The sequence below is a fragment of the Mirounga leonina genome, unplaced genomic scaffold (genome assembly GCF_011800145.1).
Source record: "Mirounga leonina isolate KUSES-001 unplaced genomic scaffold, KU_Mleo_1.0 Mir_127, whole genome shotgun sequence".
Classification (NCBI taxonomy): Eukaryota; Metazoa; Chordata; class Mammalia; order Carnivora; family Phocidae; genus Mirounga; species Mirounga leonina.
Genome location: NW_023270316.1, coordinates 65956085 through 65984045, shown reverse-complemented (window position 1 = coordinate 65984045; position 27961 = coordinate 65956085). Strand labels below are relative to the sequence as shown.

Sequence of the window (27961 nt, the reverse complement as noted above, 5' to 3'; positions counted from 1 at the left end):
GGAGGAACGGGGTCATTACGGAGAAACCTTACACAGAGAGAAGAGTAGGTACAAAGCCTAAAGAAAAATATAGAACACATATAAAAGTTGAAGGCGTCCTTGTTTGAAAGTCCCTCTTTAAAAGGATGTAGCCTGGAGGTTATTCTGCTTTTAAGAGATTACTTTTCCTCTGTAGGGATATATACCACCATTTTTCCTCTTGAAAATTTACTGTTAGCTTCTTCAAAGAACAGAGATAAATTTATAGCCAGCCTGGTTCTGAGAACAAAGTGAAAACTAAACCCCTCATACAATTGCAGTATAGCTTTAGAGCAATCTTAGATCTAAAATAGGGCAATCAAAGTTCCAAAATGAAGTAATAAAGAGAAAAAGACTGCAAGTATAGAAGCAGTACAGTAAATGGCTTTGTTAGGGTGAACTGCTCTGCTTTAAAAACCATCCACATACTGAAGAACAGAGTTACAAATCAATGAGGAAGATAAACTTCAATAATTCACTTCTCGTTTCACTAGATTGTTAATACAATGATGCAATAACGGGTTTGTTGAAATGTCTACGTTTGATTCTTCTACTTGCAGAATTTTTTAAGGACACACACACACACATATATGTAGTTCCTGGTCTTCTTACCCTCCGATTTTATGAAATTTTCAGCATCATAAACCCAAATTCCTAACTTTATTTAAAACATTGTAAAGTTACGACACATGGTATTTTGCTTTCAAGGCAAACTGAAAATGTTGTTTGTGTAGAGTTGAATGTTTGTAAAAAAAACAGACGTCTATTTAGTCTGACTTACATAAAAACCATTCCGTAGTTAATCCAAGAGTAATATAAACTCTCCTCTTAGTCATAAAAAATATTTCTATTTCTACCTTCTTGAGAAAGAAAAAGTCATTGGCATAGGAGAAATACTGAGTAGTGGACTGAGGCTTTCTGGTGTGGGGAAGAAAAGCACACCAGGATTGTAGTCAGGAATTGTGACTCTGCTCTGTCCATCGCTGGCTGTGGGAACTATTTACTCAGTTCTCGGTTAAATAAGGAACAGGAATAATCCCTTCCCGCTGTCCTAGAGTTGCTGTAGGTAAAAATGGACGTGCAAACGCTTTTTAAATGGCTGAGATGCTCAGAAATGGAAGGCGTTCGTTGTTGTTGTTGTTGTTTTTCCCTCTTCACAACTGGATGTAAGAGACAGTTTTAAAGTTAAGTAACTGCAGGTCAGAGGAAAACATGCAAAACAAAGCTCACATCAGAACTTAGAGCACCCTCCCTCCCTCCTTCCTCTTGTTGGCACCTTCTCCATATTTACTGTGTCTCCCCATAATCTACTCAATCCCTGCAAGTCCTGCTCTCGGCTGCAGCCCCTGAAATGGGCCATTTCTCCATAAAGACTGCAGGACACTTTATGCGGGGGCTGGTGGCACTCAATGCTGAGCCCATGCTTGGATGGTTCCAGTCCCCTGATTTTCACTTTCATTTCTCCAGATCCTTATAAGGGCAACAACATTCTCTCCCTTACTTGTCTCTCTGCCTGGACAACACTTGCCCTGACCCCTTTGACCGGTCAGTTCTCACCACTCCTGCCCCTTTCTCTAGTTAGCAGCTTTCTAAATGTTCGCCGCCTCAGTGGATGAATCTTGGGGCTCCAATGCTCCCTGCTTTCAGTTGCGCTACTAACCAGTAACTTCAGAGCAGTTATTTTTGGAAATAGATCATGTCATGATCATATGTCATGGAATGAGGGTGTGAAGGTTGTTTCTGTTGGATTTATAGGCTCTTAGAATTGAAAGAGAATTTATAAAGCATTCTTTGTCCAATGCTCTGCCTTTGCAAGCAGGGAAACTGAGGCCCAGGCACGTGGAGAGACTTGCCTGAATTGCATTGCTAACCAGGAAGAGAATTCAGTTCTCCTCCTGCAGAAGGCCTGAGAGATTTTTTCCCATTTACTCTGAAGTCTATCGAAATAGAATAAAATGGAGTCACCATATGCCGGTAGCTCACTCCTTTGTTCCCAACCAGAGTGAGCTGGGGAGAAGACACTGACCATCAAACGCCCAAAGACCAGGGCTTTCCCATGCTGATGGCCCGAGAACCCCTCTCCTTCAGGGACAGCAAGCCAGCGTCCACTGGGTGTACAATCCCATTCTGGGTCTGTTAACTCCAAGGGAGCCCTGGGTCTGATGACAGAGAGGCAGTTTCCTACCCACCCATGTCCTCCTAATATTCGCAAAGGCTATACAACTAATGATTGGGGCTCCCAACCAACTTGCTCGCAAAGATGCTCCAGAGGGCGTCCCTGTCTATAGGCCTCTCTTCCCTGGGTTCCTGCTCACTCTGCTTCCAGCTCCATGACTGTGGTTCATTTTAAGAATGTCCTCCTTCAGGCGCCTGGGTGGCTCAGATGGTTAAGCGTCTGCCTTCGGCTCAGGTCATGATCCCAGGGTCCCAGGGTCCTGGGATCGAGTTCCGCATCCCACCCAGGGTCCTGGGATCGAGTCCCGCATCGGGCTCTCTACTCCTTGGGAGCCTGCTTCTCCCTCTGCCTCTCTCTCTCTCTGTCTCTCATGAATAAATAAATAAAAATCTTTAAAAAAAAAAAAAAAAGAATGTCCTCCTTCTCTGTGTTCCATGAAACCTAGTATTGCTATCCCTGTGCACCCTGCCTACACCACAATTGCCCCCAATTCACTGTCTTCTCTGCCACGCTGTAGACTCTTTGAAGGGCAAGATCAAGTCTTGGGCACCCTCTCTGTGTTCTCCATAGTTCACAGCACACAATAGATACTCTGCAAACACGGCAGCTTTTTAAATATGGGGAAATACCACAGAGGTCACATTATTTCCCTCTTGAGCACCCAACCCCCAGTCCATCCTGCTGTGTACCTGACAGGTCAATTATCCCCAGGTCCAATTTATTTACAATTCCTCATAAAGCCCAATTCCTTGTCCTAACATTCACAATGTGCTTACAGGAAAAACTCCCAGGGTCTTGATCCTGTAATTACTCAAAATGACCTGCAGACTTATGCTCCATTAGCAGACACTTGATTTTCTTACATAGCATCCATTTATTCTGTTTACAGTTAACCATACCTCAGTTTCCTTTTGGACATGCCCCATTCCTACACTGTGTGGTTCCAGTGAAGATGACCATGGTCTCATCTTTGAGGGTGGGACAAGGATGGGATGGGTTTGTGACCCAGGAGCAAGCATAAGCTTACTGCATTCCCCAGTACCCACGACTGGTTCAGGATGGGCATCCAACCCAGTTAATAGGACACAAGGAGATTTTCACTGGGACTTCACTTTTATAATGAATCCCCATTTTGGAAGGATGGTAGGCTTGGCGTTGCTTCCCACATCCTGGTACCATGTGAAGCTCCAGACTAAAACCAATATAGGGAGGCGGAGTGGAGAGATGGAAAGAAACCAGGACATGACTGAGTGCTGAATCCATCCATCACTGAAGCCAGACCGAACCTTGGAACCTTCCAGATTAGATGAGATAATAAATTTCCTAACTACCTAAGCCAGTTTGGTTTGGCTGTCTGTCGCCTGCAATCAAAAAAGTCCTAACTGATGTGTCTCTGAGTACACTTCAATCCTTCTCACCCTACATCTTGGTTCAAGGTGCTCACCTATCTGAAATTACTTCTCCTCCTTCCCGTCCACTCAAATTTATCTATGTTCCAAGATTTGATCAAATTTCACCTCCCGCATCACATTTTCTCTTTCTAAATTTCTCAGGCAAGTATTGTCTTGACCAAATTTTTGGCACTTTTTGCACATTGCCTCCTAATTATATTTCTGTGCATATGTCCCAAATACTATGCAAGCTCCTCGATGGTAGAATCTGAAACTTCTTTGCATTTTCCAGAGAATGCCTAGCAGACTGTGGCACACATACTAGAGACATATTAAATATTTCTTTTTTTAAATATTTCTTAATTAATACACGATTAAACTTTTTCAGATGTACTTTCTGAATAACAAAAAAACAGAAGCCAAAGCAACTGTATAATACAAAAAAAAGTAAGAACTTAAAGGTATCACAAGTCAATATTTAAGGATATGATGTATGTGACCAAATGGTTACATCACATAAAGTTAATATTCTCTTATACTCATATATTTATCTATTCAACCATTTATTGTGAAATTCTCAGCACGGTAAGCTGTCATATATCATATTTTTAGAATTTTAATTGTGGCTATAAAATGAACTTGCCTCTAAAGTATGTACAGTTCCAATTTTACACTTGAATTCTGTAGAGCGCATTTGTAGTTCAGGATAGATGAATTCAGCAAGGAAATAGAACAATGTGCTTTTCCATAACTTTAAAAAGGTATTGCTATAAAAATATATATAATCCCACTGATAATTTATGCCCCCTCCCCCGCAAAAAAAAAAAAAAAAAGGCATTCCAAACACCATTTTTCCTCTGAAGTGCTGCATTACAAATTTAAATTCTGGGCCCTTTCAAACATTTCTGAAAGTCTGCTTTCCTCTTTTTCAATTACCAAAATTCCCAGTATCAAGAAAATAGGGTCTCTTCTTCCTACTGCCTATCTCTGTAAGGGAAGGTCGTCCTCAGGTACAGCCTTGATGTTCCATTAAGACTTAAGACTTCCTAACAGATTTATTATTCTATTAGTTATTTTGCTCACGGTCAGTAGGTTTGTTAGAAATGACATGAATGGACTTGCAACAGAATCCCCAAGTGTTTTCCTCAGTAAGTTGTCACTTCGTTAAGAACTCGCAAAAGAATCCGAAGCCTGCATTATCACATTTTGGTGCTAATTACCACAGGTTAGAGGTGAGCAAGAAATCTCTTGAGATTCTGGAGTTGACCAGTAGTAACCGAATATGAAGCTCTAATCTAGTTACTTAAAATATGTACCCAGTAATGACGGCTATCCTGTGTACTGAGTTACAGCTAAACAATAGTGCACTGGGGGATCCTGGTAAACAGTACGAATAGTTGACCAAATAAAATGATGAGGAGAAACTAATATAAACCTGCCCTACACAGAAGAAACTGTATATCCCTACCTCAGACTGTAAGCCCTTGGGTCTCACAGTGTCCTGAGGAGCTTGCTAGATCCAGTGTGAAAACTGAGGAATGGGAAAATAATGCTGATGACTTTGGCAACTCAGGTGGCTGCCCACACAGTAGTTAGAAATCTTAGAGAAATTACTATCCATCAGGTTTTGGTGCCTGCCGTGATAGCAGGAACGCATGAATGAAAGACAGCGCTTGCCTAATACTGAGGAAATACATTCCGACAATAGAGACATCTAATGAATTCGGTCAGTGGCCTCTTGTATTACAATGGAATGATACTATCCTCCACGGAGCGCTCAGATATTTTAAATCTTCATCTCTGACATTACATTCGGAAATCAGCATAAATATGGAGGACATAGCCATCTAGCATATCTATGCGATGTTGAAGGCAAAACAAAGCATGCGGGAGGAAAGCCGGGAATGAATCAAGAATACGAACCAGAACATTAGCTTTGTTTCTGCCAGTCTGCATCACCCACATGTCTGCAATGTTTGTCTTGTCTGGTTGGCTTTAGCTTAATCCCCTTGGAAGTAGCAGTAGGGGTAAGTCAGGAGAATTAGCTTTTTGTCCTAGCTCAGCTGATTATGTGTCCTTGGACATGTTTCTTAAGCACAGTGAGCCCCAGTTCCCCAGTCCATAGACTAAAGGGGAGGTACAGTGCTTGATCCCTAGGGAAACTTTCACCTACGAAATACTATGAATATGCTTAATATCACCATCAATCTACACTAATGGGTTACGTTTTTCTCTTAGCAAACAATAGGCCTTGCAGTCTCTGGATCAAAACTCATTCTGTTCTGCAATATACGTGCAGGACTTGCAAGGGATGCACCTCATTTAAGTTGTGAGGCAATGTTTTCTGTCGTGGCAGTAATTATTGCATTTAAGTAACTGCATTTTTCAGAGGCAAACGTTGCCTGATTTTCCGTTTTTGCTGCTCTTAATTTATTGCTAGCCATCACAAGTCGTCTTCATTTCATTAATAAAAGAACATTATTGTGCATTTTGCCTTTTAGCCCATCCATTATTCATACCACCAAGGAGACTGAACTGAGGATGCAGCTGTTCGGGCATTAATCTCAGGAACCCTTCCCCTTGCTCACCCTCACTCTGTAGGGACTGAGTTACGATTTCCTTGCCACTCTGGAAATGTTTTGCCTGCTAGTAAAATTAAACTGGCAAATCGATTGAGATATCCACCCTCCTCATTTTATTTGGCTTACTGTCATGCTTGTTATGATTCTGTTTTGTTTTGCTTTAATATCCTTTTGAGGTCGCGCCAGGAACTGCACCGTATCTGGATATATGACATGGTATTTCCCTGAAGTGAAGACTGTTAAAATGGCAAAAGGATGTCTTGTGGAATGAAACCTAGTAGCCTTCTAAGCTACTTTCTAGGTGTGACTCTCTTAAATGTTATTCCTTACTTCCCGGGGGCAGAGCCACCCCCATGCTTCTCCACCATCTTAAACATAGGCTCCTCCTGGTGCTCTGTTCTTAATGGAATCCCAAATTGTCCTTGTTCTCTACAATGGGTTTCCCATGGCCTCCCACCAGAGGGTTAAAATTATAGCCACTTGCTGAGCTCAGGCTTCTAGAGGACAAAATTCATATGTTTCCTCTGCCCCACAGACCCTGATTTTCTCATCACAGAAGCTAAACTGAGCTGCCATCTTGGTTTTCCTTCATCATTCTAGTAAACTAAAGCATAACCACAGCCATAGTTAATCTGATGAAAATCTATAAAAATTTAGAATTTACTAAGCAGATAAGTCATGAGTAATTCCTTTTTTACAAAAACAACTTTTTAGCTTTACTGAAAGACTTACTCTCAGGTTGCTATAAATGGAATGCTATCCTAGAGCATCTCATATGTAATTTGATTGTCCAAACTGGAATTTACTCCAAATCCTTCAAAAACATGTTTATCCTCAAAATTAAGGTTTCTCTATATTAATGGTCCCTTGATTATACAGTTCAATCATTTATTCATTAATTTAACAAATATTTATTGAGGGCCTCCTATGTGCCAGGCATTCTAAATGGTAGAGATACAGATTTTAACAAGCCCACCAGAAGGTGCGTTTAATTTAGAAACATTTTCCCCCTAGAATAGGAGTCAAAAAATTTTTTCTGGGGGGCACCTGGGTGGCTCAGTCGGTTAAGCGACTGCCTTTAGCTCAGGTCATGATCCCAGGGTCCTGGGATCGAGCCCCGCATCGGGCTCCCTGCTCAGTGGGGTGCTTACTTCTCCCTCTGCCTCTCACCCTGCTTGTGTTCCCTCTCTCGCTGTGTCTCTCTCTGCCAAATAAATAAATAAAATCTTTAAAAAAAAAAATTTTTTTTTCTGGGAAGGCCAAATAGTTAATATTCTAGCCTTTGCAGGCCAAACAATTCTTTGACCCAACTACTCAACTCTCTGACAAAAACAGCCATAGGCAATTTATAAATGAATGAGTGTGGCTGCTTCCCGATAAAATTTTCTTCACGAAAACAGGCAGCGGGCACCACTTGGCCCATTGACTGTAGTTCGCCAATCTCTGCCCTAGAGGGTAACATTTAAAACTTACACTTCCTAGGATTTTTGGCAACAGACTACCTTAAGTAAAATTTAATGCCACAAATGCTCATGAATCCTGTAAGTTACTTAGCAGTTTCTCCCAATCAGAGCATCAAAAAAGTTCAAGTTTAATCACAAATGCTTCGATCTGTAGCGAGGAGACCCGTTTTCTCAGGAAAATCTGGCTGCTGTGCGGAGTGGATGGTTTTCTCGGGGAAGTGAGGGAGACCCTGTGAGGGAAGCCGTCTTTTCTGAGTTCCTCCTTTGGGCTGTGGGGTTGGTGAAGGCACTTTGGCATAGGCAGCTCTAACCCTCACCACAGCTTTGGGAGGTCGGTCATACTCTTCTCATGCGTATAGATGGGGAAATGGAGAATCAGAGAAAACCATGTAACTTGCCTGAGGTCACACGGCGGGAAGCACCACGGGCTAGATCCCCAACCCGGGCTTCCTGACAGCAAAGTGGCCAACTCTCCTCGCGCCATGCTGCCAATCTTGGCCCAAGTTCATTTCATCTCACTTTTCAAGACTTTTTGGTTTCTGAAAGTGTCATGTGGCTGACATGAATCCGAGAATCGTCTGACTTCAGCAGATGGACATTTGCACTCTTTCTGAATAAATAACAGTGTGTCTATACTCATGATTAAGTTCTTCATGATTCTCCTTTCCTACATGTTTACACCTAATAAAACCTATAGCATATCAATGACCGTCACTGGGGAATGTTTGGAGTCAAAGTATGGCAGGAATAAATATGTAGATGAGTGGAGATTTTTTTTTTTTTAAATCAAAAAGAAAAAAAGAGATTCCTAAGCAAGGTCAAAAATAAATAGGATAGGATACCACCAAACTTTCGATTGATACCGAATCATTGAGGATGTCAGGAGAAGTATAAAATCTCGCTTCAGTTTACAGCCAATTAGTAAGTCTTGGAATGCCATGGCCACTTCTCATTTCAGTAACAAGAAAGTTATATTTTTAAAAAGACAGAGAGATATGGTTGGCATCCTCTCTTAAGAGGCCTCTGAAAAGAAAAAAAATCTCCAACAGTGAGCAACCTGTTTGACTTGGGGTAAGAACACAGATGTCTCGCTCTCTCTGTGCTCCTCTCAATACCGTTTGTGGAAGGACAGTGCGAGGCATCACCCATCTTTTGAGCCTCTTGGCGGCTTCACTTTTTAACATCAAGGCTGCAAATGCAGACCTCCTACTTGCCTGATCCTTTTCTCTGTAACCACAGTTTGGGTGGGTTTTGAAGTTTAAATCTCTGTCTCCTCTACGTGTTAAACTCTCTGTTACAGCGGGAGTCTCGGGGCTAGCGTGGAGTAGGGTGGTTAATCCTTGCTGGAACAGAGGCATCTGCTCGTCCCTCTGGCAGTGCTCTCTCATCGGGGAGCGCTTTCTCAAGGGCCAAGCAAGGCCAAGGCGACGTGCAGTGAAACAGCCCACAACGCATGCAACTTGCCGTGGGCGTTTGGCTGGGGCTGAGGCTGGCCTAGGAGCCCTCCTGACACCACGCTGGGGTTCCTCCCTGGCTTTCGTGGGAACTCGTCTTTCAGATCCACACCAAGCAAGATGCATTTAACTGACCCCATTCCTTTTAACAGCCGAGCATGACAGCATTTAATAGCCTTGCAAAGACTGCGTGGGGCTGCCACCGCTCTGCCTCATTACTCACTGTTTCAGGACGGTGCTTGAATCCAATATGCACATTTGAGTCACGTCATGCCTGGGAACTCAACCACCCTTTTGTCCTAGCTCACCTCCGCGTTTTATCGTACTTAGCATTTTTAGCTTCTGTCTTGTTGTGATGTTTGTTTTATTTAATTGGGTTACCCCGTTCTGGCCGTTGCAAAAGATGCAGGGTTCTTCTCCATGTGCTGTTGGCCACAGCACCTGCCAGTGACAGCTTCACTTGAGAGAGGCACACAATATGTGTGACCACATCCCCTTTGGATCAGGACGCATCTTCAGGACCAGGTGGGGGGTGGGGAATGTAATGAGATGTAAATGTTTTCCAGTGGCTTGCAGTAAGGCCATGAGGGAGCCGAATGGCCCAGGCGGCTCACTCCTGGGGGAGGGTCCCCTCTGGACTCAAGGTGACAGGAGCAAGGTCTCCTGGAAAAACGGGCCAAGCACGATGCTGCTCCCTTGGCTACAGCTTGGAAGCAGCTCTCTGTTAAGAGGCAAGAGAACGAAGGAGAAAGAGGAAGATGGACCCCCGCCACTTCTCCACCATCACCAAAAAGCCTGTTAAGAGGGACATGACAATTCTGGGCACCCTATGCCCTGATGTGAGCTGCTTTACAAAAAGCAACCGGCGACTCCCAAGTGTTCTGCTCAGAGTAGCGAAAACAGCCATGAGCACTTGTAAACACGACAATCGGGAGCGGGGATGTTTGCCTGTAATGATTGTTTATGTTGGAAGTTGGCTGCCACCGTGGTTAGACAAATGCTCCCACTTCCGTGGAGATAAAAGGCAAGCATTTGCAATCAGTGAGGAGAGTGTGTTCGTTCTGAGGCTAAATGGCATTATAAAACTTCCTAATTAAGCATATATGCCGATGAGTTTTTAGCATCGTTTCTCCAATTTAACTTTACATACTGGGTTTGCTGTTTACTACAGCATTAACTATAAACATTGTTGTTACTGCCCCCAGCTGGAAAACAGAGCAGTTTATGTGTGGAAGAAAAAAGAGATTATCTCCCATCTGCTCCTGCCCATTATTCAGGGATGTGTCATTTTGTCTGCTGATGGGAACCATCACTAGGATTTTAGTCAAATAGCCTTTTTTTACTTGGCTGTGTTTATTAATTATTGTGTTTACTTGGCATTTTGCTCCCACCCTTACTCCCACAAATTTAGCAACGTCATTTTCTAGAGTTTTCTTTTTGAAATTATATATTTGTATGTGCCGTTTTTGTTATACAAACATGCACAACTGTAATTAGACATATTTGATGCATACTTTTAATTGTAGATCAACTTTACTCATATATATTTTTCTACTATGCCTGAGGTTAAGAGGCATACAATTTAAAAAAAAAAAGGGCGGAGCATGGTGTGATTTGATTTATATAAAGTACAAAACCAGGCAAAGCTAATTAATGTGGATAGAGTCCCGGTCAGTGTTTACCCTTGGGGCTACATGACCCTCCTGGAAGGGCCCTGAGGTGGGGGGTGGAGGGAGGGGATCTCTGGAGGTGCTAGAAATGCTCTGTGCCCGATCTGGGTCCCGCTTACAGGGGTGTGTTCCGTTTGTGAGAATTCACTGGAACGTGCATTCGTGATACCTGTACCCTTCTAAATGCAGATTATCTTTCAGTAAAAAGTAAAAGACGAATGGACCATATTCTACATTAAAACGTCAAAAAGAAGAGTCTGCATAAAGGCAAATCATGATTAATCCCCCCAAAAGGTTAAAAATAAAACAAAGTTCTTGCTATACCTATAAAGTTATTTTACTTAAGTAAATAAGAAGATTGTGTTGCAACTCCTGCATGCTTCTCAGTCTAGAAGACAGAATCAGGCTTCTGTGTAAAACTGATCGTAAAACATTTCATTTAAGTTTAGGTGTTTTCTTGCTTTAAACAGACTTGGAAATTATCATGATTTTAGTATATTGGATAGTTTGTCAAAGTGTGCCCTTTACTGCTTCCTTAAGTCCTTTGTTTTGAGTGTAGAAATAAAAATTAGGAATAATTTATTGGGGGTTAAAATTATGTATTGTATGTGTGTGTATGTGTATACACATACACACATATATATAAACACACATACATACATATTTCTCTTTTTGTAAAATTTAGTAGTCTAATCCATGAAAAAAACATCAGGTAGCCACTACATTACTACAGATGGGCTCCATCGTTTGGGGGAAACAAATACTGAACTTTCCTTAGCAAACACAAAGATGTGGAGCTTTACCGGGAGATCATTTCAGAAACACTAAGATGGAGGAGAAAAGTTCCCTGGGACTTCTCAGAGTAAATTTTCCAAATCATCAAAAACCATCCTGCCTGTGGATAACTGAAAGAGACACAAACAATACCCCTTGAAGGAAATGCCAGGGCAGTTGACTAGAATAGAAAATGATTGGATAGAATTCTTAACCCAGTTAAAAAAAAAAAAAAATCGATACCTCCCATACACAGCCCCGTTTGCTTCTGCAGATAAGCCAGCTAAGTAATCTGACAGTTACAAAATATTGAAAAATAGATTCATGCAATAGCTAGTACATAAAGGGATTTCCAGGGGGAGAGAGGTAACAATAAAACGAAAACAAAACAAAACAGAGAGGTGGAGAATTTGAAAACACAAGCTTACCAACACACACAATGCATTCTATAGCTCATTGTACTTGGAGGAGCTTCTACTGCTAACGTGTAAATGCATTGTTTCATCCATCTAGTAAGGTCAAGGTTGGGCTTGATGACTTTAAAATGACAGTATATACTTCTATAGAACGTACACTAAGGCACTATTGTTCTTCCATTTGTTACGGGACAGAAGAGCACCAGAAATCATTGTTTTAATTAGCAACATCAGGAAAAGGCTTTGGCATTAACGCTAAATATACTGTCCTTTTAACTGTAAGGAAAATTGATACTGAGCATGTGCAATGGAAAGAAAGCTGGCAAATGTCAGTGTGAATAATGGGTGAAAAAAAGGAATGAGGGGGTGTGGCATCTCAATCAAGATTAAAATGAAACTGATAAAGCAGCATATGGACTGGATAACAAATCAAAAGCATGTTTATCCACTGAAGGAACTGGTTAATGGAGACTGCCAGCACGTTGCCATGGAAACACTGACTGTTGAGCTGCACCATCTCATACCTTATCCAATACATTCCTGGTTGTTGGTAGTAGTCCAAAGACCCTGATCTCTTGATGGTAAACCCGTGGTCCAGCTGAGCAGAGAGAAATGGGGGCAACTCAGTGGATCGACATTGTGCTAGAGAATTACGACTCCAGACCAAGCTGTTCTTCATTGACTATATATTGAGATATAGTTACCATGCCTCTTTTGCAGGGTGACTAGCTAATATCCTAAATCTGCACATTGAAAATAAAAAGGCAAGAAAAGACACTAATCCCTCATGAATATCTCGGAGGCCAATTTGTTAGAATAGATCTAATTTGTCAGACAAGATTTTGAATGCACATTTAATAATGTCCTCTCAATTTCAAAAGATATAAACACCTCTTCATATGCCATAGAATGGAAAATGCGTTACAATTAAATAAAGTACTGAAATCCGTTTTAGTCACCTAAGAGAAAGCAGATTGGACTCCCTCCTCCCCATCTTACTCCATCAGGCTTAAATTTGAGGGCTTCATGCATATGAAATAAAAGATGAAAGGAACCCTCACAAGTCACAACAGTTTGGATTTCTTTCTTTAAGAGTTAATCTTCAAAAGCAGAACTACTCTTAGAGGTGAATCTTAATTACATTTCAGAACTAAAAAGATATAATATAAAACAGTAAGTTTTCTCTCTGAAAATATAGAAAAGAAAAGGAAAAAGAATTTTCACTGTATGTTAAAAATGCGTATGTACAGTTAAGTGCTTATGATCAACAAAAGGTACAATAAATAGAAGACAGAGTAAGTTCTCAAAGTTGTTCATCCTGAAATAAGATGTCAGCCTTTGGCTACCTAGGAATGAAAGATTCAGTCCCCCAATTGGAAAACAGTAATCATGCTGTATGCCCACACCCCCATGCCGTCCCCTGAGAGGATGCAACTTGCACGCTTTTCTTTAGAGAGACGCTCATGAGTGCTTTCAAGTGTGGTACCAGAGCCGTGCTCACAGTTTCTACTTCTGAATTCACAAAGGCATTGCAACAACATGCTGGGGCACCAGGTGTTCAAACTAAAAACTGCTGGTGGGGGGGGGGGGGGATTGGTGTTCTGATTATAAACTAGGCTATCCCAGTGTTCACAGAACAGCAATGTGAGATTTTAATCCTAAAAAAAAAAAGTGCATTTCGTTTCATTTAGGAAAAAAAAAAAATCCAAGTCCCATTGCGGTTAAACGGGAGTCATATGAAGTCTTGCGTTTTTGTTTCAGTTAGCAGTTGGCTACTTAGTAACTAGTCCTCTGTTGCCATCTACAGGCAAAGTGTCCCATAACAGGACACACGGAAACGCGCTAGTGGGACTCCATGTACAACTCAGCTTCCCAGAATCACAATTATTTGCACACTGATTAGTATGGATTCGTTCAATTAGACGGAAATGCTCCATTTGCATGAGCAAAATGCAAAAGAAGAACTTTAAAGCATTAGGAAAATTATCGGTTAAAATAATAAACAGAATTAAATGAGGAAAAATAAATTGGAACTGACATCTTAGTCATCGGTTCTTCATCAAGCTGAGCAAATCTAATAATGCCTCCCTCCCTCCCTCAGCTCCCAAGAAGTCCACCGTTAAAATGTCATCTCTAATTCCATTTTATGTCTATAAATTGCATTTTAATAACCTTTTGTTTCCCTTTCTCGGTTCTGCTGTGTGTGTGTGTGTGTGTGTGTGTGTGTTAATCCCCCAACTACTGGGAAAGGTAGTAAAGGGACAAAGGAGTCTTTCTGAGAGGCAGCAGTTACAAGGACAGCAAAGGGTTTCCACCTAATCACGTTGCCTGACCTCAATGTCAGAACACCCTTTCTCCTTTTAGAAGGGCCAGATGATCCCGGCAAGCCTCCAGCTGGTAATTACTCTCCTGGCCAACTTGAGGACCTCTTGCAACCTTAATATAAAGTTATCATTTGTCCTTTCTTTGGTCTTAATGATGGAGGGGGTGGAAAGCAGAGAAGAAAAAAATGACAACAGGAACAAAAAAACACTGAGGTTCAGAACCATGAGCGCATGCTAAACTACGCTCACGTCATAAATTACATCTGTGACTAGATCCTGTTTGTTATGACAGTATGCTTTTTTTCCTTTGTCACTCTAGGAAAAAAAAAAAAAAGTGCCCCAAATTCCTTTATAAGCATTGCCAATCTCCACTGGGTAGTTAGATTTCTATCTAAGGAAGGAGAAGTGACAGTTAAAGACTAATGATTTAATTGTTGATTTCCTGAAAATACAAGCTGATGGACACTACATTCTATAGTAGAATTTTTCATTTTAAAGGGTGTATGTAATTTTCAAACAATCAGTCCCATAGAGGCAGTTTAAAATAAAATACATTATTTTATAGCCTCTGGGGAGAGCATACATGCCCGTGGGAAAAAAATTGTCTGAATGAAATTTGTGCTGCAGTTTTTTTCTGTATCTATCAATAGAAGCCATTACAAAATTATATTAATTATAGGAATTTTCACGTAGATGAATTAATAATTATATTGCATTATTAAATTGCCAAATGGTGTTGACAGAATGCACCATTTATGAACACTATTCCTCCTACCTACCGCTTATATTCTGCCTCACAGCAGAATATCATTCTTTTGCAGATAAACCTTAGTTAAGTTTGAATTGGAATACAGTTGACTCTTGAACAATGAGAGGGTTAGGGATGCTGACCCCCAGCACAGTCGGAAATCCATGTATAAATTTTGACCCCCCCCCCCAAAGTACTTAACTACTAAGAGCCTACTGCTAACCAGAGGAAGCCTTACTGATAATATAAACAGTCGATTAACACATTTTGGATATGTATTCCATACTGTATAAATTAAGTAAGCTGGAGAAAAGAACATGTCATTAAGAAAATCATAAGAGAACTTACAGTTTCTTACAGTCTTGTATTTATTTAAAAACAATCCACGTCTAAGTGGACCCATGCAGTTCAAACCCGCGTTGTTCAAGGGTCAACTGTATTATTTAATGCCAGGGCTCCTTTCTCTTGTGATGGTCCCCTGAGACTTAGTCTTTGCCCTGTAAGAATGGGAAAACTGCTGTGGAGCATAAATTGACTTATCCAATGCTATTCTGAAAGTTATTCACGAAGGCAGCTAAACTGGCCAACTTCTAATCCCCAGCCCCTCCCTGCCACTGGTGACCGCTCCCAGGTTCTAATGGAGGGTGTGGACATTTATGAGAGAAAAGCATTCTGGAGAGGATGCATGGCAGGCCAGATTCTCCTGAAACAACCCCTGAAATTTACAGTTGTGCTCTCTTTCATGCTTGAAATACTAGTGATACTAATTAACATGTGAATAGTGCTTTAGAGTGGACAAGGCACTTTTCCAGATATTTCTCCAAATAATTATTTTGAGTCTGAGTTAAGTTGATAATGTTTTTTACGTTTGTAGTGAATAAAGAAGATTCAATAAGCACACAATGCGTAACTCAGCCCTACACCGTCCGTTTTGCAATTTATAAGTATATTGCTAGTTCGTACAGTTTCCATGGAAACATGTTAGTGATGAACCGAGAAACAGATATGAAATTGTATTTAAAATGGTCCAATCATGATCCATAGACCTTGATCTTCAAATACTAGTTAAGTTTTTTGAGATCTACTTAGATAAAGTTTTAATAAACTCAGATGGATTAGGTTTCGGAATTTATCCCCGTTTGATTAAAGTAGGATTTCTCCTCAAATCTGTGTTGTCTGTCTACTGGAAAATTGCCCTGAAGTTCCTGCCCTTGGTCATTATAAGACTCCCAGAATACTGTGAACAAACCATTATTGAGCAACCAAGGCAAACTTAACCAAAGACTAATTAAAATAAAAGACCAAGAAAAACGAAAACAAAAACAAAATGACAAAGGTGGGAAAGCACCCTTTCTAGCAGCTTTGTAAGCCCTCAGTGGGAGCAGAAAAGCAGTCCTTTTCATGGACAAGCGTGCTGGCAGTCCATTCCAAAAGAAAATTGTGGAATCGAACATTTTGGAATAGACTTGTATCTTGAATGAATGATGAAAACAGAGTATAGAAGGTCTGGTTTAGTTTAGAATCACCATGAGATTGTTACGTCCCCAAATTACTGACTGAATACTAGCTGATCACAAAGAACACTGACATCTATAAAGACATGAAGGACAATGCACTTCTACGTTGAATTTCCTTAGAACAAACTAGAGAGAGAGGGCAAGAAGGACAACTTGCAATTTTAAACCCTCAGCAGCACTGAGGAGCATCTGAGAGAGTCTCGACTTAACACTGTGAGTGGGCTCATGAGCCAGTTACTCACTTGTAACTCACTGTGGAAAGGGTTCAGTCAAAAAACATGAAATGCAAACAGTACAAGAAAGTGTACGCATACATTTGTGCCACCTGCAAATTCTGGAAGCTCCTACCAAATAGTTAGTAACCCAGATCTGGGATGGATTGTATCGAATATGTCAATTATTTATCTTTAGTTTATCTGGAGCTCTAACACACCCGAAAAAGAGAAAGAGAAAGGGAATAGAACACCCAAAGTAGTGGTAAAACATTCAGTATTGCTCATGAGCATAAGATACTGGTGCGTAGTACATAGACTTTTTAAAATTCGACATTGCAGTGTCTAAGTGCTTTGTTGAGAAAAGAAAAACAGCTCAAGTGATTCCACATGGAATATGCTGTTAAAATTTACATACTCTGAAAAAAGAGGAAATTATTAAAAACTCAAGTAATCTGGGACTTGAATATATTTACTCTAGAATATGACACCAGGAAGTATGAGGTTTCATTATTTCTCTGCCCAATTTAATCTTTGCCTAGAACTGCTATCAAATTGCATATAGTATATGTCTGCATGTATAGAACAGAAAAAAAAAAATCCTTGTGAAGCCACATCAATAAAATGGTAAATGGTAAAAGACTTTCAAGTTTAAAAACAGGGATTTCTAAGGAGCAAGACACCATTATTTCTTTGGGTGTTCACAGCAACTCAGTTTCACTGAAAATCTTACTGTGCAAGCCTCCTGCTATGTTTTGGCTTTCATTTGGGTCTCGTACAAAGATCTATAGTGTTCCGATCTCTCTCTGCAGTGTTGTCTCTCTCGGCTTCCCTCTCCCTCCGGGTCCTGGCAAAAGGACACTGGGAACTCTTTTTCTCAGAGCCCCAAAGTTTGCATTGGCACAGAGTCCACTGTGGGGGAGGTTTTCTGCTTTAAAAAATAAATCATGAAATTAATATATCCTGCAAGACACCCTGGAGGTGTTGGATAATGATGTGACTCCTAGGGAAATGTTCAGCAAAAACACATCATATATACAAGCCCCAAACCTCCCCCGGTGCATTAAGTGGTCGAGTTGTCTAAATAAATGACCCATTCTGCTGTCTCTGGGTGGGATCTCCTGAGTAACGCCTGTCTCTTAGGTGGATTGCTTTTTAAAAAGTTAAGGTGGATATTTCAGATGCTTACTGCTATGACAGAAACTCCAGCGGCCGTGCTATTCGGCTTGGGGCCTGTGTTGAAATGCTTCTTTATCTTTCCAGCTACTGACAGCTGATGTTCATTTTCTGGGAGGCCGTCATCCTGGGGGGGAAAAAAAAAGAAAGAAGTGAAAAAAAGGAGAAAAAGAAAAAAAAAATGAGCTAAATGGAAAATGAGGCCGAGATCTTCTAGTAACAAGCTGGGATCTTAGAATTCCTAAGATTTCAGAAATAAAGTAACCAATGTCTGTTGTTGGAAGTAGCGCTCTGAGGTCTTGTTCATTTCCACACCTGCCTCAAAATTAATTTGCTGCGTCATCTGACCCGCAGAGTTCTGTCCCTAAATAAAAGTTGTTACTTCTGTTTTTGGTTTCTAATAAAACTGATTTCAGCCAGGGCTCTGGGGACATACGCCAAAGGGCAAGTTAAATCTGAACCCCACAAAAAATCAATGTAAACATCTTTTTTTCCTGAACCAAGAGTTTTATCCTCTTAGCCCATCATTCAGACCCCAACACGAGGCAGCTGACAGTCCTGGGCTCATGCAAGGGCCCGTAAATAAACTCAGGCTGGTTCCACAGCTCCGACCATTCTATAATCCCAGACAACCTCCCAGGGAAAAAGTTCTTCCTTAGGTTTTCAATCCTCCTCACTGCCTTCAAATCATCTGCTATTTTGACGTACTTCACATTGAGGCTCCTTTTAACGAAGGCTTCTGCTCTCCACCGGAGCGGTCTATGATGGAGGCTAGACAGATTGCTCCCCTTTGCTAAAGACTGTTAGGATAACACTAACCAGAGCCGTAAGTATGTGCCGCCACTTACTAGCTCATGTTGAAAAGGCTGCCCAGTCCTTGAAGACAGAGACTGCGTTCTGTTCGCTACAGAGTCCTCGGGTCTTAGCATAGTGCTTTGGCACACAGTAGATGCTTAAGACATATTTGCGGAATAAATGAATGAAGGGATAATAAAGTGTTTGTTACTAGCTGTTAAAACCAAAATTCCTGGCAAGACTTCAATGCCATTCATCATTTTCCTTCTCTCTTTCCTTTCCATCATTTTGCATGTTATTTCTTGGCTCCACCCAGGAAAATAAATGGCTGCTTCCCTAGCATAACATGCTCGCTCTTCTACGTAACCTAGTCTTCCCTTCCCTCAGTGTTTGGCTATTCATGCATTCAGGCGCTATTCACTGCATGTCTACAGTGGACCAGGCTGCAGGAAGTAGTGGGGAAAGCTGGTGAGCAAAAAGAGGCGTGGGCTTTGCTCTTATGGACCCTGTGGCCTCTCTTTTTCTTCAAAACATGGGTCCAAATCACCTGTTCCAAAACATATTTCCCCTACAAAGCATAATTCATTAGAATGGTTCTTCTGTAAACTCCTAATGGTTTTACATTATATATCTTTGCACTCTTTACATTCTTTTTGATCTTAGGTGATTTCGTACATATATAACTTATATATGTACATATATAACGTATATAACATATATATATGTATATATATAACTTATATATAGGGAGAGTTATATATAACTCTATATAACTATATATATAACTCTCTATATAACTCTATATAACTATATAACTCTATATGAGTAATATATAACTCTCAACTCTCTCTATACATTTACATATATGTTATATATGTACGAAATCACCTAAGACCAAAAAGAATGTAAAGAGTGCAAATATATATAGCATATCAACAACTCCGAACTCTTGCCCTTTTATATCACATCTTCCACATTTTCTGTAATCTTTAATATGAGCCCTTGGTTCAGCACCCTGCTCACAGTGGATATTCAATTTGTGATATTCTTGGACTGATTTACTAATGGCTAGAAGAAGGAACCATTATTATGCTTATTAAGTCACACCTGAAATCAAATCTGGAAGAAGGATGCTTTCCAGCGATTGCAGAGTGAATTCAAAAAATTTTAAAAAATCCGTATTGTGAAAAGAGTCAGACATAAAGTGAAGGTCAATGAGGGTAACAGTGGGATAATACTTGGGGAGGGAACAGAAACGGGATCATACAAAGTACTTACTCTGTCCCAGGCTATGCGGGGATGGCAGAGGGTGAGAGAAAAATGGTCTCTGCCCCCCAGAACCTTGTGGGCTAATTGAGAGACAAAGTATGCACACACAATGTCAAATAATAAAGCAGATCAACAAGATAAGAAGGAGCTGTCATAAGGCATGGAGCCTTGTGGCTCAGCTAGAAACACGGAAGGAGTTCGGAGGAGAGAGGACACATTTTCAGCTGTGAACAGAGCGGACTTCACGAGGACTATGGCATCCAGCCTGGTCCTTCATGAGGAGGAGCAATTGACCCTTAGAGATCAGGGACCTGCTGTTTTGGTGTACAGAAGTGAGCGAGTGGGAAACCTCAAGGCCTGTTTGCCAAACAATGAGTTAACCAGTTTATCTGGTTAATGATGGAGAAAGCTGGAAAAAAAAAAAACAGGAAAAGACTGGCCACAAATCACTACCAGAAAGATCCGGAGATGGAAGCCTTTGTCTCCATTAGGAATAAAAACAATGCTTTTTTTAATGAGAGGGGTATAAGGGTAGGAAGTGTGGAGGGCTAACTACCTTTCACTCACTCACGAAGAATTAGAATCTTGCAATCCAGAGCTTTAAACACAAGGGTGAAAATGCTTTTTTAATGGTGGATGGAACAACAGGCCTCTGAAATCTAAGTTAGAATTTTGGAAGCATTTGAACATTTGACGAGGGATGAAATGACATGCGTTTACTGAGAGTCTTCCAAGTATTAGTGTCATGTATCTGGAACAGGTTGGGGCTCTGCCTGAGGGAAAGGGAGCAGCCTGAGACAGGGGTTCCCCATTGGGCCTCACCCCCAAGATTATACTTGTATGTGTAATCATCTCTTAATAGAGTTCCAGGCTAGCTCAGGCAAAGCGATTTGTATGGCAAATTTGTATGACAACAAATGTGACAAACATAATCGGGAAGCTGGCCGAAGGAAGGCTTTTCTCTTTAGGACAACACCACCTTGAGCATATTTGCTGTCTCAGGATCAGAAGCTGCTGGAAAGGAAGAGCCAGAAGACACGAGACGAGCTAATCAGAGTGAGGGGCAGGGATGGAAGGGAGGGGAAGCCGTTTGCCCTGGGGAGGCACAGGTTTACCTGATGCATGATGAAGTAAGGAGAGAAAGGGTGAGGCCCGAGTTTGAAGGTGGAGGGGAGCAAAGATAAAAGAGAAAGACAGGGAGAGGAAGGTGACACAGGTGTAAAGTGCTATGTGGCCCTTGGCGAGTGATTTACACATACGAGCCCCTTAAGTCTCAGATTATCCTCTATGATGATATGCATTATTAGGACCATTTCGGAGACGAGCAAACTGAGGCTCAGCAAGGTTAGGTAATTTGCTCAAGGTCACACAGCTAGAAAGTGGTTGAGTCAGGACTGAACCAGGTCTGAAAGTATTCTTTCCACAACACCACATTGCATCCATCCAGAGCATTCATTCGCACGGCATCGGTTATAAAGGGCTCCCTAAGAGTTAAATGGTAGGATTTGAGGAGTCCTCTCTCCCACTATGAAAGTGGCACGATGGTAAGGAGAAAGAAGGATTAAATTAGGGACTGAAAAAAACAGAATATCTGGCTAGGCCTCGGTGGAGCCTGGGAAGCATCTGCATGGAGGTCAGTAAAAGGGATGCTGAGCACGTCAGGGGGCCCAGTGGAATGCAGTTGACTTTTATGTCAAGGAGAGACTGGATGTCCACGAATCTGGGATGTGGCAGTGTGACCTACTCCGGCCAGGCTCTCGAATCCTCTGTGGGGCAGACAGCACCAAAAGGCCTGGCTGACACTGGATGACATGAAGTTGCATTGGGTCATAGCGTGGTCCTATGATCCACACAGGCTATGTTGAACAGGCTTGGTGCAAATAGAGAACAAATAGTAGGGATTCCACAGGAGCAGCCCCTTCCCGACTTACTGAGGGCAATTCATCCCCTGCTGCACCAACCCCCCATCTCCCCATTTCCCTACGTGTGGTGCCATCTTAGCCAGAACTTTCTTTTTTTTAACCTGGCTTTTCTTCCCCCTGCCAGTTCCTGAGCTAAGAGTTTGCTTTCTCACCACCCTCAGAATGGTTGTTGCTGTTATTTCCCAGCTCTGTCTTGGTCCTGATCTCCTGTCAAGACTCTTAGCAACTCTTTTAGATGTTGGGTCCTGAGGGTTCAGACCTCCAGCTTTAAATTCTAGTGAAGGTTTCAGCTTCCCTTGGGTTATTAGTTCATGTTGAAGCAATGAAAGTCTTGAAACAACCCTCACAAGTTGTCAGAGATGCTTCTGACTTCATAAATCTTAGAACATTTCAGGGTTGTTTTTTTTCCCAATGAAATAAGGTGTCTCAGAATCACTTGCACACAGACACACACACACACACACACACACCCCTCACAGCAACTAAAAGTCTGCAGAGTTTCTATATCAGTTGTGAAGACTGAGCATAATTGGATTAAAAGGTATAAACAACTGGCTTTGCAGGGACCTAATCTGTACCTGAGGCATACAGATTGATGATGGAGATTTAGCTAACTTACTGTCTTGCATCAATAAAATAAATAGGGCCATTAAAAACATACATTTTTATATATACATCTTTATCACCATTATTCTGAATAGATTGTGTGCCAAAAATGTGCTATGAATTTTCTAAACGTGACCAACCTGGCAGTATGTTACAAATAGTTATAGTATTATTACCATACGTTCTGGTATGTAGTTTCTGGGAGTAGTTTCTGAAGTTTCACATGCGCTGGTTGTGGTTTGAGGTTAGTGGTTTTTGATTTAGAAATTCCCATCCACCACTTGGCAGAGCATTGCAGCTGACAAGAACAAAATTAGTTTGCAAAATGGAAAATGAACTCTCACAGCTGTCTTTCGGAGACCTAGCCTCCTGGTGTCCATTTCTCCAGCGGATGTTGGGGAGCAGCTGTGGGGGGGTTGTGGGGGAGTGAATTCCCTTCTTTCCTCAGGGAAACCATTCCAGGGGTCATGCTTTAGAAAACCCTCCTCCCCTCATGGATTTTTGTTTTCAACTCATGGATCTGATTTGCAGTCAATTCATTACCAGACTCTGTTATTAATAATATCTGTGAATTTATGAGAAGTACGGCAGTCTTGAGACGTTTTACTACCAGAATATCCTGATTTAGTTTTAAATAATCTCTCAAGTACATTACTCTTCAATAGCAGCTCCCTCTCGCGTCCCAGGGTTTGGCCTCTTGACTCTTGCTAACCATCTCCGGCTGGATGGCACCCAGGACCTTTGACTCTGTTCAGCTGGGGCCGATGCATCCTCTATGTCTACACCTCACACTGCACTGGAGGAGAAAATGTGAAGTAAATTAAGATCTAGCTCGGAGAAGGGAGAAGGTAAGATGCCCAATTGGAAAGTGGGATTCCATGTCATCATTTCTAATTTATGAATATAAATAGATGGTTTTATTTATTATTACAGTATCACTGGGGGCTCTCTTAATTTCTAACAAATTCCGCCAGCACAAGATGAATGCATATAAATTTTTGTGTGGGGAGAGCTGCTTTTAGTTAGTATGGAATATCTCGGGAGATTATCCAGGCTCTTATTTTTTTATTTTTTCTTCTTCCTCTCCTTCTTTATTCTTTTTGAATATCTTGGCTTAGTAGTTTGTTTGTTTGTTTATTTATTTTTTAGTACTACCTTTTAAAAAAGAGTAGGTAGGTGAGACACATGAAGTAAAATAAAATTTAAAGGCCAGGAAGGTGATAGAAGGCTTGAATTGGCTAAATACTTACACCTGACTTATTTCAACCCATTCTTTCCACCAGGACAGAGGTTCTCAATCTTGGTTTCACTGTAGAACCACCTGGGAGCTCTTAGATTTCCTGCCGCCTGCCCAGATGCCTGCCCAATTAAGTCAGAATCACTAGAGGCAAAATCCAGGCATCAGACCTTGTGCTAGAAACTCCATGGAGCTTTACGCCGGAGACTTCTCTGAGGCTCAGTTTCCTCATCAATGAAATCAGGAAAATAATTGGAGGTAAAAATAAACTCAAAGAATTGTAGTGTTGAGATGGACATTTACCCTAGCATCGGGAGAATAACATGGGATAAAATAGGTCAACACTTTGAAAATAAAAAGGCAATAATAGTAATATATCTGGAATATTACAATGGTGATAATTTAATCCTATTTACAAATAAGAATTTTTTTGGAGGGGTACATGTCAATTACCTTTATGAACTTATCACTAACCTACCTTTTCTATCAACAAAGTGTCCTTTGGGGGAAAGGGACCCAACTTTCTCCACAATCCCTGGAATGAGCAAGATGTATTAATGTCAATTTCAGTGTCCTATGTGCCTTAATCCCGTGGTTCTCTACTAGATGAGTACTAAGGTAAATAAACTTAAGCCAGGACAATTCCTGTTGGTATTCTGTAGTCATGGTAAAGGAAACAACTGTGATACTAAAGAAGACAACAGAGCGGATAATGCACACATTATCTACATGGAGCTGGGGGTACACAAATGGAATTTTTGGGGGGAGGATGAGAAGGTTCTCCTTCTTAATCAAACTTCTCATATGCCAACATCCATCACAATTTGTATTTCACCAGTACATAGCAACAGATGACAGAGCTGTTGCCTCTCTCAGACCCCCAATTCCCCAAATATGTATCAAGTACCTACACAGTGCTAGTGCTTAAAGACTGTCCTCTCAGACCCTTCGAATATATATTCTTTTCTCCACCCTCGTAACAACCCAAGAGGCTGATTCTATTATCTTCAGTTCACAGACACAAAAACAGATTCAAGGGAGTGAAATGACTGTCCCAAGGTTACAACAGGAGGGTGAGCTGGTGCTCCTTCCGGAAGCCCACGTTCCTCTCCTAGACACCTGGCTGCACGTTGATGCTGCCTTTGTCCATCTGGTTTGCTAGAACAATCCACCTAGATGCCTCGCTCATGACTCTTTGCATAACAGAGCAGGGGCCCAGAACACCAAGGAGCACAATGGCATTCCCACCCAGAGTGAATGAAAAAAATGAGCCTAGAGTAAGGTTAAAACAAGTGACTTTTGCTGACTAGATTTTCCGATTCTATTGCTCTACTCTCTGTTTCATAAGGGACTGCCTTTTCAATTCCAAGGGCACCAAGTGAAAAGGTCACTGTATAAGCAACAGAGAAAATTAGGACAAATGAGAGTACAGGAAATGCTTTCTGACGACTTCCTCAGGGCTCAGATAATTATTATTACCTCTTTCCCCCTGAGGTAGAGTTTCCTGCGGTGATCAGATATAATTTGATCACCAAATGCAAAATGTCTTGTCAAATGGACTTCCATTTAAATGCCTAATTTATTTATTTTGATTGCTTGGTTGTTCATTTGTTGCACTTAGAGATCTCGAAAAACACTAAAGGCTCGTTGTGAAAGCTTATATATGCTTTTTCATTTATGTTTCTGAGACAATAATCATTTTTCTGATTTAGTTACTACATAAATACAATTTCAAAAGTTAAGCAACCATTTCATACATTTCGGGTTTTTGTTTTTTTTTTAAGTTTCTGCTAACATCAAGAGTTTTTTCCCTCAGAATCTAAGGTCTGTTAGAATGATAAAAAGGGTACTTTTTAGTTTTAAATCTCCTAGATAATCCCTTAAATGTTATCCTCGCTTTTAAGAAATGTCTTTAGGGAATCTGAGAGGGAAAACTAAAATGACAGCAGAAGTCCACGTTTTAGAGGGCGTGGTGGAGCCTAATTATCAGCAAAGTGGGACCATGTGTAAAAATGTGCACAAAGCTGGTTGAGAAGGCAGAAAGTTACTGCTGAGAAATGTACATGCTGCTTTAGGGAAAGGAGCAACCTAGTTTTCCAAAGGTAACAGCCAAAAGTCTTCCTAATTTTGTTTCTTTATCCCACGGAACTGGGAATATATATATGGATGCAGGGTCATTTGGTTTGGAATCAGGGTAAGGGTGCTTCTAATTGCTTTCTAGCCCCCTCGAATATACAGACAAATGTGCTTCCATCCACAAAGTTATCTTAAAACAGATACGCATATCCTGTCGGAGCTGGCTCTGCTGGACATCTCCTTCCCTGCCTCCTTTGGGATAGAGCACTGGCGTCTCCTCCTCTAGGGAATCCTTTATAGCACCGCTCTCCCCACCCAGAGGCTGGCTGGCGTGGCCTCCCTCCGATGCCCTGCGACTGTCTGCCGTACCAGAGCTTCCAGAGGGCGGGCCTGCCAGGCAGGGGTCCTCTGACGAAAACGTATTTAAAAACCTAAAATGGCTATTTGCAGTCTATGAAATCTCTTTCCTCTATGACTCTTTGTGAGCCTTCAAAGGCCATGTTTCAAATTCTGATTTTCTGGCTTATTCTGTGTGGTCAGAGTCCCACTGTTTCTAGTGCTATCATGCAATTGGACAATTTGTAGATCATGGGCTTTTAATTAGCATGTTGATCAATCAGAACCAACTGCTGCCACAGGAAAGGCTGCAGCAGGCCTGTGCCTCTTCCTCCCTGCAAATCTAAGGGAAACGTGCCACGACCTAGATAAGTTCCTTTGAAGATGTTGCTAACTTGCATGAACAATCATTATAACGATATGATGTACACATGCATTCTTTTGCAATATTCACGGTGCTTTCATGTATAACAAAGGACAGGTAGATATAATTCAGTGCATAGGACTTTAAAGCAAATGGGCTTGGAGTGAGGAGACCTGGCTGCAAATTCTGACTCAATCACAACCTTTGCTACTCCAGGCAAATCACTTACCTTAGCCTCAGTCTCCTCACCCGTAAAATGGGTACAATAATATCCACTCTGTCTATCCTGCAGGTTTATTATTAGGCTTACCTGAGATACTTCCTAACTTTTCCCACTTCATAGAGGAGGATAACTTTTGTTCAGCACCCTGGGATAAATGCAAAGGTTTTGAGGCTGGAGGTGATCACTTCTGGACTCTAGCTGCCCTGCCTGACTATCCCAAGGGCTGAGGGGATTGATATCTTTATACATTTATACACCAATTAGGAAGTTCTGCTCTATGAAAATATTTAAAACAACCCTTAGCTGTATATCTATACTCACATTCAACATTCATAAATATCCTCCTGTTTTACATCTCTACACATGAAGTGCTAGAAAAGAGCTACCCTACGACCCAGCAATTGCACTACTGGGTATTTACCCCAAAGATACAAATGTAATAATCTGAAGGGGCACCTGCACCTCAATATTTATACCAGCAATGTCCACAATAGCCAAACTATGGAAAGAGCCCAGATGTCCATCGACAAATGAATGGATAAAGAAGATGTGGTATATATCTACAATGGAATATTACACAGCCATCAAAAAAAAAAAAAGAAATCTTGGGGTGCCTGGGTGGCTCAGTCATTAAGCGTCTGCCTTCAGCTCAGGTCATGATCCCAGGGTCCTGGAATCGAGCCCCACATCGGGCTCCCTGCTAGGCGGGAAGCCTGCTTTTCCCTCTCCCACTTCCCCTGCTTGTGTTCCCTCTCCCGCTATGTCTCTCTCTGTCAAATAAATAAATAAAATCTTTTTTTTAAAGATTTTATTTATTTATTTATTTAAGAGAGAGAGAGAATGAGAGAGAGCACATGGGGGGGCAGGGTCAGAGGGAGAAGCAGACTCCCCGCCTAGCGGGGAGCCCGATGCAGGACTTGATCCAGGGCCTCCAGGACCATGACCTGAGCTGAAGGCAGTCGCTTAACCAACTGAGCCACCCAGGCGCCCTAAATAAATAAAATCTTTAAAAAAAAATGAAATCTTGCCATTTGCAATGACGTGGATGGAACTAGAGGGTATTATGCTAAGCAAAATAAGTCAATCAGAGAAAGACAATTATCATATGATCTCACTGATATGTGGAATTTAAGAAACAAGGCAGAGGATCATAGAAGAGAGGAAAAAAATGAAACAAGACAAAACCAGAGAGGAAGACAAACTATAAGAGAC

At 41.3% G+C, this 27961-nt stretch overlaps 1 protein-coding gene across 1 annotated transcript in view; it reads right to left on the bottom strand.

The window, feature by feature from the left end:
* DCLK1 (doublecortin like kinase 1) overlaps nt 1–27961 on the bottom strand; it is a 345007-nt gene that overhangs the window by 6569 nt on the left and 310477 nt on the right. Inside the window, exon 16 of the mRNA XM_035003548.1 lies at nt 17935–18048. Coding sequence (XP_034859439.1) covers nt 17935–18048 — 114 coding nt within the window. The remainder of the gene's footprint in view (nt 1–17934; nt 18049–27961) is intronic.